General features: G+C 34.7%; 1 protein-coding gene across 2 annotated transcripts; it reads left to right on the forward strand.

Annotated features, from left to right (window-relative positions):
* The first annotated feature begins 2,277 nt into the window (after positions 1–2,277).
* Positions 2,278–11,386, forward strand: LOC139992986 (uncharacterized). Of its 2 annotated transcripts, none has more exons than XM_072014327.1 (5): positions 2,278–2,735; positions 3,292–3,400; positions 3,611–3,700; positions 9,679–9,954; positions 10,760–11,386. In XM_072014327.1, the coding sequence occupies exons 2-5, from the start codon at positions 3,347–3,349 to the stop codon at positions 11,117–11,119; spliced, it is 780 nt and encodes a 259-aa protein (XP_071870428.1). In that variant the 5' UTR covers positions 2,278–2,735; positions 3,292–3,346; the 3' UTR covers positions 11,120–11,386. The 2 variants fall into 2 exon arrangements, with proteins under 2 accessions (XP_071870428.1, XP_071870427.1); XM_072014326.1 differs by having other exon boundaries at positions 2,279–2,735; positions 3,296–3,400.
* The last annotated feature ends 1,030 nt before the right edge of the window (positions 11,387–12,416 follow it).

The raw sequence follows: 12,416 nt of genomic DNA on the forward strand, positions 1-12,416 counted from the left end.
GCCAAAATTAATTTCACTCGAAACTGTTTTGTATAATCAACGAACTGTTCTTTTTATAAAAATCAAAATCTAAGAAAATTATATAAAAACGTATTCGTAAGCTAATAAAAGTACGTATGTATTTCTGATACTCGGCTTTTAACAGAAACAAAATTAGGAAAATTATTAAAGTAAAAAAAAAAAAAAAAAAAAATGGTTACTAAAAGGAACTCATTAGTCTGATAAATATATTATATTAATAATCACTTATTAAAGAGATTACCAAAGTGGATTGCCAAAAAATTATCGAACATTTCGAAAAGCTGGCATTCCCATAAAATTCTGACAAGTCGTCAACGCGCGAGCAATCTTTATCTTCTCTTCAGCACTCTCTCGTTTGAGGCGAATCGCTCGAACGTTTCGTATCGAAAGCAACGAGTGGACAGCTATATCTGCGTAATTCACGTGGCTATAGATATTTGGTCGGGTTGACAAGAGATAATGTTAATGGGGGGATTCGTCTGGTGGTTTATCAAACCTTGAAGAGGCCGGCTCGAAAATCTATAAAAATTCGATAAACCAAGCATGCTTCCGAGAAGCTTCATCCAGGCTTTTTACAAGTTCCGTCGAAGTATCACAGCTGTTTGTATCGATTCTTCTTATGAAATTTCCTTATGAGGTTTCCTATAGCAGTGCCAATTTGTTTTCAAACCACTTTTAAGAATTCTTCTATATATCTTAAACATTGTAATATAATTAGCATTTACATGTTACATGATTAACTTGCTCTTAACAGCGTCGTACGAATGTCACGAAACGTCAACGACTTAAAAACGGCGAATCACGATGAAAGGAAAACTGGAACGTTATGTCACTCGTAAAAATTTATATCAAGCAGCTGAGACATTGTGAATTATTATATATTTTCTCACGCATTTTATGTATCTCTTATGTATGTAGCGAAGTAGTCTGGAAGGCGTTAATTAATGACAAAAATTGTGTTACGCTCGTATTCGGAATCGCAATGCGAATCTTAAAGAGGAATCCTTAAAGAACGATTCAGAGCACGTTGATTACATTCGGCAGCAGTTTATTTTGCAGTAATTGCTAAATAAAATAAAGTTTCTCAAACAGAGAATATAAAAAGGTGTCTCATTTTCATTTAATGGAAGTGTTCGAAACGTCTTCGAAACGATCCGTGGACACGTCCAGTAGCTTTAACTGCGGCTTACAATGTGTTGAACATTTCTTATTAGCCCATGTAGGGATGCCACCTTTCGGCTGTTCATTAACATTAATGGCGTTGTTTCGGCTAAGATATCTTTCTCTTGCTAAATAAAAACGATCTCTATACGCTTGATACTGATCATTTAAATATCGATAACTTAATCTGTTCTACTCATTGAGTTTACTTTTCTCTTACAGCCGATGCAACGTTAATCACGTTCGCTTTAGTGATTACATTAGTTCATACTTACTTTCCTGCCTCATCGGCTAACCTTTTCTATATTTAATATTTCTTTATTAATAGACGCGTGTTCCAAAGAAATTGTAATTTTCATTTCCTTCGCGATCTCGCAACTCAAGGAAATAATTATAATTATAGCGTTGATGAAGATTCGTTACCTTAACTAGTTATTAATTATACTAGAAATAGCACAATTTCCTTTCTCAATGTTCCTCTTGGGCGCAAAGTATTTTATCCGCAAGTATTCTACAGCCCAGATTTTGCTATACGATAAAGGTAATTCCTGCGACATAATCTCCTGTACTATTTTATTTAAAACACAGTAAAGCGCGTGTTTCCCCTAAAAGATCAAGAGCTTGCGAATAATTAGACTCGTCGAAGAAAAATTTCCTCCATCTTCTGTCAACTATATCAGGTGATTTGTTGTACGTGTTGGTTGGTTTATTAAAGAGACGAGCGAGGAATTCGTAATTGTCAGTTATTTATATTAACATCGCTTTAAGTACAGAGATACTGATCGTAATCGTCGCTCGCTATAATCCTACAGAGTATTATCCTACAGAGTATGTTCTATGTGTATGTTTATCTGTATCCATCGGTGTGTTACAAAAAGTTCAAATGTAAGTCCAGTTGAAGATTAAAAGTAACGGCAATAATGCTTTGTCCGGAGTTTGTTGGCCATTGACCTAAACAAACAAAAACAACGTTAACATTGACACAAGAATCAAGTAGTATTGACCAAGACACAAGAATCTTTCGTCGACTCAAGCGCCGCTACACACGTAATGACAATTTTCCTAATTGGTTAGAAATAACCCTAACTGATCTACAGGCTCTTTCTTCCGCGTTGCTTGGTTAAAGGCGCGCAACATTCACGGCGATGATCGAATCGAGACCCAAACAAGTTCCAAGAGCGTCGGGACGCCCATCGTGCGTCAAGGTGTAAGTGCAACACAATCAAAGCATTTAGAGCGACCTTCTGGCTGCGAAGTAGTAGAAGGTTTGGAAGAGGGTTCGAAGTTGGTGAGGGTAGCGGCTGCCTGAATGGCAACGGAGAGTCAGTTTCTCTAGAGACTGCATGCGGTGCGTTCGGTTCTAGTGTCAGTGAATTTCACTCTCTATTTGTCACGATTCAGTGTCGCCTTTCTGACGTTCATGTGCGTGCAAAATATCCATCAGGCTTCGGTGGTTTGAACAGTTTAATCAGTCTTGGACATGTACCGCTGTTGTCGATGACGTTTGTTGCTTCGCAGGATTTATAATATTGGAAGTGTATTATAAATAAAAGGTAAGACAATTGTCTAGTTAAAGATAAGAAGGGAAATTTTATTTGCGCCGAGTGATTATTATACGTGCTGTAATATTTTTTCATTTTTGCTTCTGGTTTTTTTTTTTTTTTTTTTTTGGTAGAATTTAAAGAATTTTGATTGCTAAGTTTGGACTTGAAAATAAGGGTAGTTACTGCGAGAGAAAGTGGGAGCTTTCGATCGCTAAAGCGACCAATTACGTGACAAGGTGTCCGTTACAAATTGTCGATTTTATTAGAAAATATTCATCAAAATTAGAATTATAAATTAGAATTATAAATTAAATTATAATCAACGTGTTACGACGACAATTTTACGTAATTGTTATTTCTATTTCGATAAAAGGCAATATTAATTTTGCCATGAAAACGTTCAAGTTTTTATTCATTGGAAAAATAAGATATCTAGAACTTGCCATTTAAGGAAAGTTAAAAAGCGTAAATATCACGATTGACTATGATTGTTTCTTGGACTTTCATTATTTGCCACGTGTTCATTAAATATTTATATTTCAAGATACATAAATTTCTTTGCCAGTCAGGTGTGAAGTACTTATGTTTGTCAAGTCTGAAGAGATAGAGCAGCTCGTGCAATGATGTCGTACGAATACCCTCATCCGGTTTCCAAGACCTATCGATACAAAAAAGTAAGTAAGATAAATAAAAATGGTAGGGCGAGAACAAATTTTGTTTTACACCGCTCTAATACCACGACAAAACTTTCTATCTTCTGCTTCGTAGAACAATTATTCGTAAAAGAAGATTTTATTCGTAAAAGAAGTTTGCTTTAAAAATGACTATCTAAAATTTCTTCGTTTAATAAAGTTTAATTAATATTGTTCTTTTATTTAAATCAGATAACGAAACCTCTGTTGGAAAGAAAACGACGGGCGCGAATAAACAAATGCCTCGATGAGTTGAAAAACCTTATGATAGATACCTTAGAGGTACGTATTTTATTATATTTACTTTTATTTTATTACTGTATTTATGAATGAAATTTACGTAGAAATACTCAATTTAAAAACTGTTTCTGCCAGAGCTTCTAAGAAGAACTCTCCCATTTTTCAAAAAATACTGGAACTTTAAAGACTGGCTATTTCTCTTATCCAAACTCTTTTTAACAACACATCGCATTACGTACGATAGCACGTATACGTATACACGATAATAAAATTCCCACTAACGAATGAATTTGTAATTTGCAAAATTTCGTCTGTTTTACTACCAAATTGTCGATATCGCGTAAGAAAACCTGACATAGATACTACTGAACGATAATCTATAAAATTTCGCCAACAGCATGATTTGAGTTGTCTCTAAAAAAATATTGTCTCCAAGAGGGAACTCGCGTAGACTCGTGCGCAATTAAAATCAACAAGTTTCTTCGATTTTGGAAAAAGTCTATGAATTCCACTGACTTCTTACTTTGGCTAAAAATCTTCCTTCTAAAATAACTTACAACCTATCAACATCGTTTACGTGAACATTACACGATATGACGAGGAAGCCTGGTGATTTCTAGAAGCAATGGTAAAAGTGTGATGTAAATGTCAGTAAAACCATTGGACAGGCATTTGATCGGCTCTGGACGCGATACATTGGTCCAACGAGCACGTGCTATGCTTTTTTCCTCATCATCGTAGCGGGAGAAACCTTTGGAAGGAAGCCACGGTTTCTTGCTCGACTTACTGGCCGTGCTCGCGATACCACGTTTCCCCTCTGTAATTTCACGAGTCGCTCGCAGCAGGAAATGCATTCTCAAGCCGCAACTACGCGTGCAATCGATTTGGTGCTTAAATATTCCTAGACCGTGGGAACTGCTGGCTCGCTTGCTCGCTCGCTCGTTCGCCTCGCGGTGTCAAGTAAACACGCGACTTACCCGTAATTATGAAACCAGTAGTTAAAGCTTCGACTGTGTTCATTACATTTAATACGTGGCGTAATTGCGATGTCTTCTAGCAGATAGCGGAACTTGCAGAGCTCGCTATCGTCGATGCAGATCCTAGATGCCATTGTATTAACCTGTTTCCTAGATAAGCGTCGTGTGAAATGATTAATCACCTTTTTCTTTTTTTTTCTTTCCTATGAATAGTCATGGAGTGATGATCTCTTTCTCTTTCTCTCTCTCTCTCTCTCTCTCTCTGTCTATCTATCTATCTCTGTCTATATATTACCGTGAAATTGTTGAATTCAATGGAGATTCTTCAGTTTGTTGTCCCCTTTTTAAGATGGTCAGAGGAAATCTGTTGTATGTAGAGCGTGGAGTTTTCTGCGAATTCGTATTTCGACGAGTAAATGAATGAACGAGAGCTAAGTAATAATTTGTTTCCCATCGATAAGAAGGATGTCACCATCAGGAAAATATTTTGATTCCTCTTCAATAGTACTTAAATATAGATAAACAATATTTTATTAGATTCCCAAAAGCTAAAAGTTATTATATAAATTATAGAAGAAGAGAAGCTTATTTCGTCGCAAAGTGGTCGAATTTCCAATAGTTCTCTATTTCAAGCTCTACTTTCAAACCTTCTGGAGAAATTTACTTTTCATCGTCGTGTTACACACACGCGCGAAGAAGAATGTTGCGATTTGAAAATTGTTCTAATCCTTCTCTAACAGTAAATGATATACGTGAACAGTATTTCATTACAAAGTCTTACAAACGGAAGAAAAGAATTTTGTTCACCATATAATCGAATTATTAATAATCTTCTTCATCCTCTTCACTTCAAATAGATTTCCTGGAAAATTTGCTTTTGAGATGCCGATGATTTATCTATCTGAAACGAAGAGCTACAAATTTAACGTTCTTATGACAATTGTGGATTTCAAAATTGTTCTAATCCTTCTCTAACGGTAAATGATATACGTGAACAGTATTTCATTACAAAGTCTTACAAACGGAAGAAAAGAATTTTGTTCACCATATAATCGAATTATTAATAATCTTCTTCATCCTCTTCACTTCAAATAGATTTCCTGGAAAATTTGCTTTTGAGATTCCGACGATCTATCTATCTGAAATGAAGAGCTACAAATTTAACGTTCTTATGACAGTTGGTGCACAGCAATTTTGTCTAAGATACACCGAGAGTCCTCTTCGTTTCACTTTATCCGATTTTCGTATGGAATCGACGCGACGTTAGAACCGCGACGGTAAATTTATAGAAAAATAAAACGTCATTTTACGAAGTGGTAATACCGGTGCAACAAGTTTGCTTAAAAACCTGCGCAAACCTACGGATTGTAATTTTGTAAACGTATCAAGCTGTTATCGGAATCGTACGAAAATACAACATTCCTCTACATTGCCAACTTGATTATATTTTTATCGCGGATGAAAATTAATCGGCATTTTACGCCGGTTCCAACAGAATCGCCCATGGAATAGCAAATATCGAGATCGCGCCAAGGTTTAGTGATTTAATGATAGCTAATTATACGGTGGGGATACATTGACGCAGTTTCTATGCGAGACAGTTACTTTTTGAATTCACCAGTACCTTATAAAACTTTCGTTCAATTAATTTTAGCATTTTTCATTTTAGATGAAAAATAGTTAATTGGAAGGCTATTATAGTCTTCTTATAACGAAGCGATATGAACGTTAAAGTGTAGTATCGTTTCATTTAGCAAAGATCATGTACGGTCGTAAGGCTGATGATTGGAAACCATTCGAAACCGAAAGGGAAGAAGTAAACAAATAGATAGAATTAAATAAACCTTGGCATAGAAGAAGAATATCAAGTTTCAAGAAAAAAGAAAAAAAAAAGAAAAAGAAATAGAAACGATATAGTTACGAAATTTGCATAAAGAAATATCAAAGTTGAAAATGAAAGAAAGATAGAATTAAATAAACCTTGGCATAGAGGAAGAATATCAAGCTTCAAGAAAAAAAAAAAAAAAAAAGAAAAAGAAAAAGAAATTGAAACAATATAGTAACGAAATTCGCATAAAGAAATATCGAAGTTGAAAACGAAAGAAAGAATTAAATAAACCTTTGCATAGAGGAAGAATATCAAGCTTCAAGAAAAAAAAAAAAAAAAGAAAAACAAAAGAGAAATTGAAACAATATAGTAACGAAATTCGCATAAAGAAATATCAAAGTTGAAAATGAAAGAAAGATAGAATTAAATAAACCTTGGCATAGAGGAAGAATATCAAGTTTCAAGAAAAAAAGAAAAAAGAAGAAATTGAAACAATATAGTAACGAAATTCGCATAAAGAAATATCAAAGTTGAAAATGAAAGAAAGATAGAATTAAATAAACCTTGGCATAGAGTAAGAATATCAAGTTTCAAGAAAAAAAGAAAAAAAAAGAAATTGAAACAATATAGTAACGAAATTCGCATAAAGAAATATCGAAGTTGAAAACGAAAGATAGAATTAAATAAACCTTGGCATAGAGGAAGAATATCAAGCTTCAAGAAAAAAAAAAAAAGAAAAAGAAAAAGAAATTGAAACAATATAGTAACGAAATTCGCATAAAGAAATATCAAAGTTAAAAATGAAAGAAAGATATAATTAAATAAACCTTGGCATAGAGGAAGAATATCAAGTTTCAAGAAAAAAAGAAAAAAAAAAGAAATTGAAACAATATAGTAACGAAATTCGCATAAAGAAATATCAAAGTTGAAAATGAAAGAAGACACTCGTAAATTATAAAAATATAAATATGGAAATTTGTCGAATGAATTAAGATTGTCTACCTACGGTAAATTTCAAATGCAGCGCCAGTGTAGATCCAGCCGTAGTCTTCCGCCATCTATACAAGCATCCAGTAACTTTCACATGGGTTCCCATCTTTACCATTATACGATAATCTTTAAAGAAGGGAATTTTTTGCGAAACTTCTTTCTGTAAAACAATCGCATAGTTGTGCCTCTCAACCCTTTGTTATTTTCTAATCTTAATATAATCATTTAACTGCAGAAGAAATCACCTAAGTCGCCATATACGTATATAATCACAGTATTTTCAAAAAGAATTTCTCACAGTTTTCCTCTTACTTCCCAAATAAATTCACTTCGCTTAATCTCTTCACGTAATTAGACTTCTTTCTTAGACATAGGATGACCAAGATCTGAACTATTTCCAACGTATTTCTAAAGTTTATTTCTGTCGATTAACGCGAGCCGCCGGTTACAATTTCATCTCCATCGCTGACAGGAAAATTCAGAAGCTTATCGGTTCGTCATACTTGATATTATTTAAAGATGATATCGCCAGGGCAATCAGATTCCTTCGTCGTTCCATCGAATCACGAAGCGTGAACTCTCCACGCTCAGACGCCTACGTTACGCCATTGAAATTCAAATTCGTCTCGGTTCTTCTGTCGGAATGATCGCGTTAAACAAATACACGTGGCTTTTTACATTCGATCGTGAGATAGCTAGCCGTTTCTGATAATGGATTATATCTCCGCTAGTCTATCAAAGACTCTTTGGAGCGGCAAAAGTCTGGGAAAAGGCTATGCAACTAGAATAATTTATAAAATACCACTTAACAAAGCGGTAGAGTTGAATGAAAATTCTTTCGAGTTTTCGATGCGTATCGAATGACAATGGAAGGAAGAAAAGCGAGCGGTTGGTCAAATTATCGCATATAATTGAATCGAACGAACAACTTATTTACGCTTCGAACAAAACTCTATCCCCTTTTTATCTTTCTCTAAAAATTATTCACCGGCGAGAACGTAATTCGATGATTGCAAATCCGCCTCGTGGGAACTTTCTTGTCGATCGTAAACGATCATGTCATTAAATCTCTTGGAAGATAATCGCCTCGTTTAGCTTGCACGAGACACTGTTGATATAAAGTGTTCCTTCTTCGAAATCAACTTGGTCCCACAATCAGAACGTTTAAGGATCTTCTCTGTAATAATATCAGCACTTTTGGTAATCTTCTTCGGACGATGATGGATGATGATGGTTCGAACGCCGAATGAAAGATTCATCGTGGAAAGAACAGGTATATCGGATAATAAATGAGAAAGCAAAAATTGCTGCTTCGATTTTCATTCACGGTGTTCATGGTACCGTTTCCTCCGTCTTGTTAATTCAGTTCACATATCGCTAATAAATTTCAAGCAAAATCCTTCGTCCTACCTGCATAATTATATCTTACGGGTACCTGAAATCTCCTACTAACTTTCAAATGTTTTATTACTCTGATCGAGATTTATTCCATTTTATCGAATATACTCGAAACGATTTCTATTTCGAATACTGTAAAATTGTTCGTTTCTTTAATTTAGTGGGTTTCGTAATTGTGCAGCGAAAGTCGGATAAAATTCAGCGGACTGGTCAATTTAATATCGTATATTATATTATTAATTGATAAATTATTAGCGAAAATGATCGTCAAGTTCGTTTAATCAGACGTCAATTAAAATTTCGTTCGAGTAAACGCAATTCCACTGTATCGCACCTACTTCTATATTACCCAACTTGACAGAAGTCGAATAAATTTGCACAGCGGTAAAATAAAAAGTACTAACTTATCGACTCTTAACTTGTCAATTTACCAAAAGTTAACGCCATTAATCGGTAAATTATAGCGAAAGGCGAGCCAAAAAGCACAATTCGCGATCCAACTGGACGATTCTACCGTGTTGCGATATTCCCTTGATTTTTATCCAGTCGAATGAGATCGTAAAGTATCGAAACGAGAAGGATATTACTCGTACGTTATCCTATTATATGCGAACTCTTAACTTGTCAATTTATTAATATCGTTAATTGGCGAATTACCTCTAAAGACGATCCTAAAGTTCATTTAACCGGACGCTAATTAAAATTTCGTCCCACTAAGTGGACTGTATCCACTGTATCGTATTTCTTCATATTCAAAAGAACGTTCGTGGGCTTAGCTCGGCCCGTATACGGCTCAAACGGAACCTGAAAGGATTTATCGATTGCAGACGGAGGGGGAGGACATCAGCAAACTGGAGAAAGCGGATATTCTGGAGCTGACGGTGCGCCATTTACAAAGGCTACAGGGCTCGCGATCTTCTGGATTGTCGGGCACGATTACGAAGAACGAAGAGGCATCGGCCGAAAGTCGATGGCTGTCCGGTTTCGGGCATTGCGCAGCTGAGGCGTACAGATTTCTCTCTGCGGTTCCAGGTGAAGGCGCGGAAAGGTTAGCGAGACACCTCGCAGCTGGCCTTCAAAAGAGCCGGCAAACGAATTCGACGGTAATTATCTCATCATCGATGATCGGAAGACAATAAGGCGAAAGTGGCCAGACCCGTGAACATCACCGGATAATTCATCGTTCTTCTCACCGAGATTGACACCATCGCGTGTCCTGTTTCAATTTTTTTTCCACGTGTGCGTGTTACTTTGCCTGCCGGTCAGATAAAATTGCACGATCGGCCAGCTTTGTAACTTGTCACTCTATGTAATTTCCCTGTGATTAAGCTTATTCCGAAAAATCCTGTCAGCTGTAACACGTTTATCTTGCTTCTTTTTCGCGTCAAATTTCCTCCGTATATTCTACTTTTCTGATGTCGAAACTCTTACACCATGTTGGAATACAACGACATTTCACGCATTCGCGTAATTGTTAATTATATCACTCGTTTATATACATCGGGTTCTGTAGTTCTGTTTAACAAACATCAGTGAATATTGTTTCAACACAAACATTGTGCCTTCCAAAGATTATTAATCTTCACTTCAAGATTAAATTCTAACACACCATCTAAGTATTACAGACGTATATACAGTTCCGTTCAAACGTATCGACAGGAACATAAAAAAATATGCTATCAATTCAATTTTCTTGAAATTACTTTCAATTATATTTTAAAACTACATCTCGTTTGCTTGTATCGAGTTGGCACGGTAGTTTCCAATCCAATAGATCGCATTTCATTCCTCGGTTTCTTATAATTTCGTCGATTTTGTAAACGGAAAATGAAAAGTTACTTATATTCTCCGCTACACCTGCAATCTTGTAAACTAATTTATTATGTTGTTGTTTGATGTTCGCAACAGCTGAAAACGAGCATGTTAACCCAAACTTTGGCAAGTCTGGATCTCACTGCTGATATACTGGCACCTTTGATCACAAATTCCGCCAGGGAGAACGTCCAAGTAACATCTTCCAATCAAAACGCAATGCCGTGTCGTGGAGTGATACGCGAGAGAATCGGCCTGAATATTTCACCTGAATGCGACACCACGCTGACCATGGAAAATAAGGAAAAATTGAATACGAGATGCCATTCTCAGGCGAAGGACTTCGCAGACGAACGAGTAGCGAAGAGAGTTAAAACGGAAGTCAAAGTCGAAGATGACGAAGAGATTGACGTGGAACGCGTTGATGAAGCTGATCCTATGTGGCGGCCTTGGTAGTTTTAATAAAACTATACATTAACAGTTCTCCTAATTTATATTAAACTTATGTAAATATAAAGTTCTAGGATCTGCGTCATTACTATAGCTTTAAAGGATGTTTGTTAAGTTTATATCTACACTAGTATTAGTAGAGTTTTACTTAACTAGTAATTTGCTGTTTAGCTTGTTGGAGAACCGGGAAATGAGTTGGCTTTGTTCAAGTATGCGATTGGCGTTAATAATTAAGAAATTGATCGAAAATCGTAAACAATTCTACGTTATTTTATTACGTTACATTGTTTACTAGTACGTTACGAATCTTTTATTACATTGATAAGTTAATGTTAGTTTGTATAATTTATTTCTGATATTAATATATTAAAAATGTATTTACTTCGGTTTATATCGTATTTATAGTACATAATACATTGTACACGAAACATTGTATCGTTACGAATAATCGATCTCATTGTTTAAAATATGATTTGCAATGCACATGGTAATGATTTCTAGACGGATAAATTAATTTTTCTATTATTCAAGACTATGTTTTACAAGAAACATTTACAAGGACATTAGAAGAATTGTATCCTAAATAAAGAAAATAATTAATTCCATACTCTTTAAGGTAAAACGTAATAATAACGTTTATGAGAGGAGAAAGTATTCTATCTTAAGAAAACATGTCATATTTTTTAAAACATAATCTAAAAGTATCTGTAAATATTACTATTCTTATTAATTCGTGAACGATAAATAATTTCTAATTTTTATTTTGTACCTTTTCGATCTGAGAGACATAACGTGTTTAAGACACGTACGTATGCACATTGTGATAAATAACATATAATTATAATGACTTTTTTAATGTTTAAGAAAGTTTAAGGTAGAAATGTTTAAGAAGTAGACCGATTTATCAAAAAATAATTACCGTTATAATAATATTATTTTATTTAACAAATAGGTAATATATTTATGTTTCCGTTTATAAATAGGTCTTTTAATATCATATTCATTAATTATCTGCTATTAGATACTCTTGTCTTTCAACTACGAGTAAGGATTAATTAATATTTCGCAAGTAGATGTTTCAAGGTTGACGTGGACCTTTAAACAGAAATTTTAATGTACAATTGTGATAAATCCTTTTGGTACTTGGCTTTAATGTAATTAAATTTCTACTCTTAGGTAATTACTATAACAGTAAGTATATTATTATGTAATAACTATAATAGTACCTATGTTATTACGTAACAATAAAATGTCCATAAGAAAATGGTCTTCCTACACGAAATGAGAGGGGCAATAAAATAAA

This window comes from Bombus fervidus, chromosome 12 (assembly GCF_041682495.2).
Source record: "Bombus fervidus isolate BK054 chromosome 12, iyBomFerv1, whole genome shotgun sequence".
Taxonomy (NCBI): Eukaryota; Metazoa; Arthropoda; class Insecta; order Hymenoptera; family Apidae; genus Bombus; species Bombus fervidus.

Coding starts and splice junctions, on each gene's coding strand:
- LOC139992986 (XM_072014327.1), top strand. CDS start 3,347: ATGATGTCGTACGAATACCCTCATCCGGTTTCCAAGACCTATCGATAC. Junction 3,401..3,610: donor AGACCTATCGATACAAAAAA/GTAAGTAAGATA, acceptor TATTTAAATCAG/ATAACGAAACCTCTGTTGGA. Junction 9,955..10,759: donor GCCGGCAAACGAATTCGACG/GTAATTATCTCA, acceptor TGTTCGCAACAG/CTGAAAACGAGCATGTTAAC.